The sequence below is a fragment of the Panthera leo genome, chromosome E1 (assembly GCF_018350215.1).
Source record: "Panthera leo isolate Ple1 chromosome E1, P.leo_Ple1_pat1.1, whole genome shotgun sequence".
Classification (NCBI taxonomy): Eukaryota; Metazoa; Chordata; class Mammalia; order Carnivora; family Felidae; genus Panthera; species Panthera leo.
In genome coordinates, this window is record NC_056692.1 from 1,598,871 (window position 1) to 1,606,675 (window position 7,805).

Below are 7,805 nucleotides of genomic sequence, written 5' to 3' on the forward strand. Positions count from 1 at the left end.
CTCCCCGAACCCGCGCTACCCCTCGGCCCACCTGCCAGGGTTCCCCCCTCCCCCAACGGGCCCGCCCCCTTCCGCCCTCTGAGGCCTGGGTGGCCCCCTGCGACCCGGCCCACCGGCCAGGGGACCCCGCCCCGGGGCCAGACCCGCCCCCTTACCCCCCCCCCCCCCCGGTCCGCTGTTGAGTACCGTGTGGCTTCCTTGAGCTGCACCCCGCCCGGGAGAGCGACGGCCCCGCTTAGACGCCCCTGAGCGCGCCCCTCCCCGCGTTGGCCCCGGACGCCCCGTTCGGACCCCTGCCGGCTCTCCTGCCTCATCACGCAGCCTTGCTCGCTCTGTCTGCGCGGCCCGAGCGGCCGGCCGGCAGGTCATCGGCGGCCGCCCCTGATCCTCGGCTCGCCCTCCTTCCCCGTGGACACCACCCCCCCCAGCTGCGCCAAGCGACCGCTCCGTCCCCACGTGGCGTCCATGAACCCCCTCGTACCCGATTTCCCTGCCTGCCCCCGCCCAGACCCCCAGACGCCTGTGCCCCGTCCGTGGTCTCCCCCTGCCCGCCCTCGTTCCACGTTGCCGTGTGTCCGTCCCACTTAGTGCGCACAGAAGGAATCTCCCCGGTCTTCGGCCGCGCCCGCCTTCCCCGCGCTCACCGCCTTTAGCCCGTACGCGCGTGCGTTCGCCTCCTAGAAACGTCCGGCCCTTAGGAAAAACCCCCGAAGCGCGCTCTCTCTCTCCGTTTCCCGGACCCACGCGGCCCCTTTGCCGTCTCTGCATCTTCGGCTGGTCTCGTCCCTGTTGCACGAGTGAGTGATTCAATCCTCCTGTATCCTCCCAGCGCCAATGAGGAGACTCGGTCCAGCCGCCCAGCCCAGGCCAGTGGTGCAGGGAGAGGACGGTGCAGACGACCTCATCCCCTTCGCCAAGTGAGTCCTCCCCACCCGGCGGGGATGGGGTGGAGACGCCTGGCTTCTTCCCGGAGAGTCGATCGCAAAGGAGGAATGGGAGGCTCAATGGCCGGTCTCGGGGGATCAAGGATTTGTGAACTTGTTCAACAAACGGTTTTTTTGTTTTTGTTTTTTTGATTTTTAAATGTTTATTTTTCAGAGCAAGGGAGAGACAAGACAGACAGACATCGTGAGTGGGGGAGGGGCAGAGAGAGGGAGACACAGAATCCGAAACAGGCTCCAGGCTCCGAGCTGTCAGCACAGAGCCCGCCGCGGGGCTTGAACTCAGGAACCCTTGAGATCATGACCTGAGCCGAAGTCGGACACTTAACCGACTGAGCCACCCAGGCGCACCCCACTTTTTTTTTTTTTTTTAGTTTTTTAAGCTTTTTTTTTTTTTTTTTTCTCTTTAAACTCAGCACTGTATTAAGCACCAGGGATTCAGCAGCTAGAAAGACCAGGGGTTTTGATCTGCGGTTCCCGAGCAAGGAGACAGAACGTCTGAACATGAACATAATTTCAATTAGCGATAAGTATCATGAAAAAAATAAGATAGGAAGAAGACATAACAGGAAACAGAGTGTCTTGGAGACACGAGTTTAGATAGGGTGATTGTGGGAAGATGAGTTTGAATTGAAATCTGAAAAATGAGAAGCAACCAGTCTGATAATAGCCCCGGGGTGGGGGCGGGGGGGGGGGAAGGGAGAAGAAGGAATAGTAGGGGTGAGGGGTTGGGGGGGAAGCCGCAAGAAAGAAAGCAGTTTGGTATCATCTGCAACCAGGAAGCAGGCCAGTGTCCCTGAAACTTCGTGATCAAGGGAAGAGTAGACAGCAAGTCAGACGGTCAGGCAGAGGCCAGCTCATATAGGACCTCATAGGCCATTGAAAAAGAGGCCTGAGGACAGTAGAAATCACTGGAAGGTTTTAAGCAGGGAAATGACAAGTAGACTTTTTTCTAAGTTTATTTTTTATTTAAAATGTTTAATGTTTATTTTTGAGACAGAGTGGGAGCAGGGGAGGGGCAGAGAGAGAGGGAGACACAGAATCCCACGCAGGCTCCAGGCTCTGAGCTGTCAGCACGGAGCCCGACGCGGGGCTTGAACCTACAAACCATGAAATCATGACCTGAGCTGAAGTCGGACGCCTAACTGACTGAGCCACCCAGGCGCCCCTATGTATTTATTTCTGAGAGAGAAGAGAATGTGGGGAAGGGGCAGAGAGAGAGAGAGAGGGAGAGAGAGCATCCCAAGCAGGCACCAGCTGTCAGCACAGAGCCCAATGCGGGACTCGATCCCATAACCATGAGATCATGACCTCAGCAGAGATCAAGACTTGGATGCTTAACCAACTGAGCCACCCAGGCACCCCGTCCAACTTTTTAAAAATCCATTTACGTAAGCTCTACACCTAACATGGGGCTTGAACTCACGGCCCTGAGATCAAGAATCGCACGCTCCCCCACCTGAGCCAGCCAGGTGCCCCTCTTCGACTTTTTTATCATGGAAATTTTCAAAAAAATACAGAGGTTAGAAAAAACAATCATCATGAGGCCAGTGTACCCTTTTCAGTCTGGTCAGTAATTATAATTACATTGAATATAATTTTATCTGTATAGCCATCCAGCCTCCTCCTCCTCAGATTATCTTGAAGTAGATCTCAAAGTGTATGTTATTTCAGAGGACCACTTTTAAAAGATTACTCACACTGCTCTGGGCAGAATAGATTACTAGGGGATTAGAATAGGGAAGCAGGGAGAGGAGGAGGAGTCCATTGAATAGGCCAGGCAGGGAAAGACGTGCTGGAATATGGTGGTGGAGGTGGAAATGGTGACGAGTGGTCAAATAGGGTATATTAGATTTTTTATTTTTTCTAATTCAAGTGAAACTTTAAAAATTAAAAAGCAATTTTAATGTTATATCATTCATTTTTTGCAAGAGAGAGAGGGAGACACAGAATCTGAAGCAGGCTCCAGGCTCCGAGCTGTCAGCACACAGCCCGACTCAGGGGCTCGAACTCACAGATCGTGAGATCATGACCTGAGCCGAAGTCGGGCACCCAATCCACTGAGCCACCCTGGCGCCCGTAAATTTTTTTTAATATTTATTTTGAGAGAGAGAGAGAGAGCTTATGAGTGGGGTAAGGGCAGAGAGAGAGAAAGAGAGAGAATCCCAAGCAGGCTCCATGCTGTCAGCACAGAACCTGACATGGGGCTTGAACTCACAAACTGCAAGATGGTGAGCTGAGCTGAAATCAGGAGTCGACGCTTAACCAACTGAAGCACCCAGGCACCCTTTAAATTGTTTAGTTTTAAGTAAGTTCCACTACCAACGTGGGACTTGAACTCAAGACCCTGAGATCAAGAGCTCTACTGACTGAGACAGTTTTTATTTATTTATTTACTTATTTATTTATTTGCTTATTTATTTTGAGAGAGAGAGAGTGAGTGAGCACAGTAGAGGAGCAGAGAGAAAGAATCCCAAGCAGGGCTCGAACTCACAAACCATGAGATCATGATCTGAGCTGAAATTGAGTCGGATGCTGAACCGATTGAGCCATTCAGATGCCCCAAATTTAAGTGAAATCTTTTTTCAAAATAAACAAATATATATATATATATATATATACATACATACATATGTGTGTGTGTATATATATATATATATATACATACGTACGTACATATGCGTGTATATATATATATATATATATATATGTATATATATATATATATATACACATGCACATACATGAGGCCTGGACAGCCATGTGGTCTCAGGCATATGTATATACATGTATATATAGGAAGGGTATATACATGTATATATATATATATATATACACATATTTTTTAAAATTACTTTTTATTGTTTCTTTTAATTTAATTCCAAATTTGTCATATACACTGTGGTCTTGGCTTCAGGAGTAAAGCCCAGGGATTATCTCTCACATAGGACACCCAGTGCTCATCCCAACAAGTGCCCTCCTCAATGCCCATCATTCATTTTCCCCACACCCATCAACCGTCGGTTTGTTCTCTGTATTTAAGAGTCTCTTATGGTTTGCCTCCCTCTCTGTTTTTATTTTGTTTTTCCTTCCCTTCCCCTATGTTCACCTGTTGTGTTTCTTAAATTCCACACGAGGGAAATCATGATATGTGTCTTTCTCTGACGGACTTATTTCACGTAGCGGAATACACTCCAGTTCCATCCACGTTGATGCATTAGGATTTTATTTTTAAGTGATCTCTGCACCCAACGTGGGGCTCAAACTCACAACCCTAAGATCAAGAGTCACATGCTCTTCTGACTGAGCCTGCCGGGCGCCCCAAATCTGGGTGTATTTGTGATGCAGAACTGGCACGAATTCCCGATGGACTGGACATGAAAATTGAGGGAAACGGAGGCATACCAGGTTTTGGGCCTTAGCAACTGGGCATTGGGGGTGCCTTTCCGTGAGGCGGGGGGGGGGGGGGTCTGGAGGAGAGGTTGAGGGGGTGGTTGAACTTGCAAGTCTGGAGTCCAGGGAAAAGCCGGGGCTGCAGATACGGATTTGGGAGTCGTGAGCACATTGGTGGTATTTACAGGCGTGGGCTGGGCTGAGGTCAGGTAAGGAGGCCTGGAGATGAGGAGATAAGGGCCCAGGCCAAGCCCCAGGACACTGAGAGGAGTCGGCATCCAGTCTGGGGACTCTGGAAGTGCTGAGCACTGTTCACCACCAGCTCTGCACACTCCTGCTTCCTAGAAGATTAGTCTCTCTGAGATACAGGGACACAAAGCAGGAATGAACGGAGGTTCAGCTCTGCTGGGTCCTTGTGGTGACCAAAGGGAACCTGGCTGTCACATCCCCTGAGTAGCCGGGGCCCTCCTCTTTAACAGCCCAGTGATGGGCTCTCTGGTCGTTTGAGATCTGGGGCTCAAGCAATTGGCAGGCTCTGCCCTCGCCCCAGCTCCGGTCTCAAAGCCCTCACCATCTCCGCAGCTAAAATGGGTAAGAGAGCACATGGCAGAGGGGGGCCGGACAGCCGTGTGGTCTCATGGAAAGACGGGACCACTGAGGCCCAGGAGTGAGCAGGTGCTGTGAGGGATGAGCCAGACCCGAGCCTACCTTGTCCTCAGGTGCTCCAGGGTGGTCAGCCGACCTGCACCACCTTCCCAGAGCCTCACGCTGATGCCCCAGCGGTATGGAGACCTCTTCTGGGAGAGCCTTAGCCAAAGGCCCAGGTGGGTAGAAACAGAGCAAAGGAGCAGGGAAGGGAAGGCCGGACAATTTTAAACTAAGCCCTGTGGCAGTGAGCCCTAGTCTGGGGACAGCTGGCCCACTGGCTGACGGACGCTGGGGCAACTACTGCCAGATAGACAGGTGGTTGGGACGGGCCGTCAGAGAAACAATACAGATGGGGGTGTCCTCTCTGCACGTAGCTCCCCGTTTGTGCTTTACAGACCCACCTGGACGGAAGAATGGCACATCCCTCCCTCGCCGGTAGGACAAACTCTGCCCTTTTAAGGCACTTTTGGGTTAAAATCGCACCCACCACCGTCTTATCCTCAGCCCTCCTTGTCACCTCTTCCCTGCTGCCCCCCAACCAGTGCACTGACCACGCACCCTCCTTTCTATGCATCTGTCACCATGTTTTCCAGATCACACCTGTGTTGTCACGATCTGGGCTCCCCAAGACCTCTGACTCCCTACTTCAGTCCAAGTTCTCCTGAGAGACCCAGTTCTGCCCTCTAGCCCCTGCCCCCACCCCATTCTCTGGCACAGAGAGCCACTGGTTGCTCCCAGCCTGGCCCGTACCCCCTTGAGAGGCTCCCGCCCCCTGAGGTGCTTTGCAGAAGAAAGAGAAGGAGGCCACATTTGGCGGGAATGCAGCAGGGACCTGCGGGCATCCCAGCCCAGGTGAGGGCTGTCACTTATCACCTGGAGGACCTAAGGAGGCGACAGAGAATCATCAATGAGTAAGGAGGGACATCTGGGCAGAGTCTGGGGACAGGAGGGTCTGAACTAAGGAAGGGGTTGGGGGCTTTGAAGGAAGTGGAGGCTGTATGGGAAGAAGGCCCGGACTTGGTGCAGAACATCCCCCGTGTGGAGGGGAGGAGGGAGCTGAGCACGCAGGCTGAGCCTCAGGAGCTGGACAAGGTGGAAACTGGGTCACCGAGGCAGGAAAGCAGTCCACAGAGCTGGAGGACAGTGGGCAGCCAGAGGCCACCTCTGAGTCCCTGGACTGAGGGTGCTTCCGCCCAGGGCAGCAGGGACTGGGGGGGACGGGGGGCGCAGAGGGTTGGGAGCGAAGCCGTAACACCACTGGGTCCCAGCAGGAAGTATTTCGGGGCAGAAAGGTGAAGCCTGGAGAGGCAGAAAGCTTGGCCTTCAGGCGCCGCGTTCCTAAGCCTCCCGTCCCCACAGACTGAAGAAGGCTCAGTGGGACGTCTCCGGGGCCGCACCTGAGCCCCTGGCACCTGCCACTGCCGGCTGCGGAGTCCCCAGCGCCACCGAGTACCCGGGTCTGGAAGAGGCGAGGGCTACCTATCCACAGGAGGAGGGCCACCCTGTCACCACTGGCAGGACCCAGGTCTGGCCGGAGGAGCTAGGCGGAGTGCCGGAGAGTGACGGGGATGGACGCCCAGGGCCCGTTTGGGTGGCTGGATTGGAGACGCACAAACGCGGGCAGGGAGAGGCGATGGGGGCGGGGGCGCTAGGACACCTGGCGAGACCTCCTTTCCCGTTCTTCCGTTCCTTTCCCAACTTCTCTCATCCTTACAGCTGCTCTGGTCCCCCTGGAGCCCCCTGGGCCTGGGGGGGTCTGGTGTCCCCAGACGACTGGGCTCTCTGGCCTCCTACAGCGCTGTCCCAGCGGGCAGGAACCGCCTCCGCTCCCCCTGGGTCATGGAGGTGCAGTCTGCGGAGTAAGGAGGAACCCCCAGGCCCTAGGTGTCCGCGCGCTGCCTGGTTGGGGGGGGGCCGGGCAGGGTCGCCGGCCGACCTGGAGCCTCCGCCTGGTGACGCCGAGGCCTTTCCCTTCCGCAGCCTCTCCCAGCGACCTCCCCGCGCTCGGCACTGGGCGCTAACAGCCCCCTTGGCCGCCCGTGTCAAGCCACCCCCCAGGGCTCCGCACGGCCTATCGCCCCCACCCCCCCCCCCCCGCCCCCAACCGCCCGCCCGCGCTGGCTGCCACTGTGTTCTTTGCTCTGCTCGGGTATTAAAAAGCAAGCGCGGTGAGCCCGAAGTGTCTTTCTGCTCGTGGAGCAGTGATGGCGAGGCTGGCGCGCACGGGGGGCTGCGTCACCTCGAGGACCCGGCTAAGATGAAGTCGGGCTGGACCCCCCGAACTCGAAGAGTCCCTCCGAGCCCCGCTCTTCCAGCCCCGGGGCGGCCCGCGCCCCGCTCTCTCGGCCCGGGCTCGGGCCGCACTTCCGCCCCCCGGGACCCCCGAAGTCTGCCCCCCAAGTCCGGCCGCCGGACCCCCGCCCCGCTCCCCGCGCCGCCAGGGCTTCCCCGCCTCCCCCCCGCCCCCCACGTCCCCTTAACTGCGAGGCCCCGCCCCGTGCGCAGTGACGTCGGACGCCGCTGTCAGCGGGCGCCGGGGGGGGGGTCGGTGTGGGGGAGAATGGCCGCTGCCGCCGTCACCCGCGGGACCCCGGGAGGTAAGAGCCCGGGCCTCGCGCCCGCCTCTCCGCCCCCGCGCCAGGGGGCGCCGCTCCCGGGCCCGCACGCCGCTCCGCTCGCCCCCGCGCCGGCCCCCGTCCTCCTTCCCGCGCCAGGGGGCGCCGCTCCGCGCAGGGCCCCGCGGCGGACCCCGCGCCCCGGCCCCCGCCCCGGCGCCCCCGCCGCCCCGCGCCCGCCGGGCTCTGTCCCGCGGCGTCCCCGGGG

At 57.1% G+C, this 7,805-nt stretch overlaps 1 protein-coding gene across 2 annotated transcripts; it reads left to right on the top strand.

Moving 5' to 3' along the window:
* The first annotated feature begins 204 nt into the window (after positions 1-204).
* INCA1 (inhibitor of CDK, cyclin A1 interacting protein 1) lies at positions 205-7,054 on the top strand. Of its 2 annotated transcripts, XM_042915510.1 has the most exons (7): positions 205-917; positions 5,054-5,158; positions 5,378-5,417; positions 5,700-5,893; positions 6,342-6,507; positions 6,699-6,866; positions 6,963-7,043. In XM_042915510.1, the coding sequence occupies exons 1-6, from the start codon at positions 835-837 to the stop codon at positions 6,843-6,845; spliced, it is 735 nt and encodes a 244-aa protein (XP_042771444.1). In that variant the 5' UTR covers positions 205-834; the 3' UTR covers positions 6,846-6,866; positions 6,963-7,043. The 2 variants fall into 2 exon arrangements, with proteins under 2 accessions (XP_042771444.1, XP_042771443.1); XM_042915509.1 differs by having other exon boundaries at positions 6,699-7,054.
* The last annotated feature ends 751 nt before the right edge of the window (positions 7,055-7,805 follow it).

Bases quoted from the DNA above. Each gene is read 5' to 3' on its own strand.
- INCA1 (XM_042915509.1), top strand. From the start codon at position 835: ATGAGGAGACTCGGTCCAGCCGCCCAGCCCAGGCCAGTGGTGCAGGGA. The intron at 5,159-5,377 runs GTGGGTAGAAAC...TGTGCTTTACAG, and splicing joins AGCCTTAGCCAAAGGCCCAG to ACCCACCTGGACGGAAGAAT. The intron at 5,894-6,341 runs GTAAGGAGGGAC...CCGTCCCCACAG, and splicing joins CGACAGAGAATCATCAATGA to ACTGAAGAAGGCTCAGTGGG.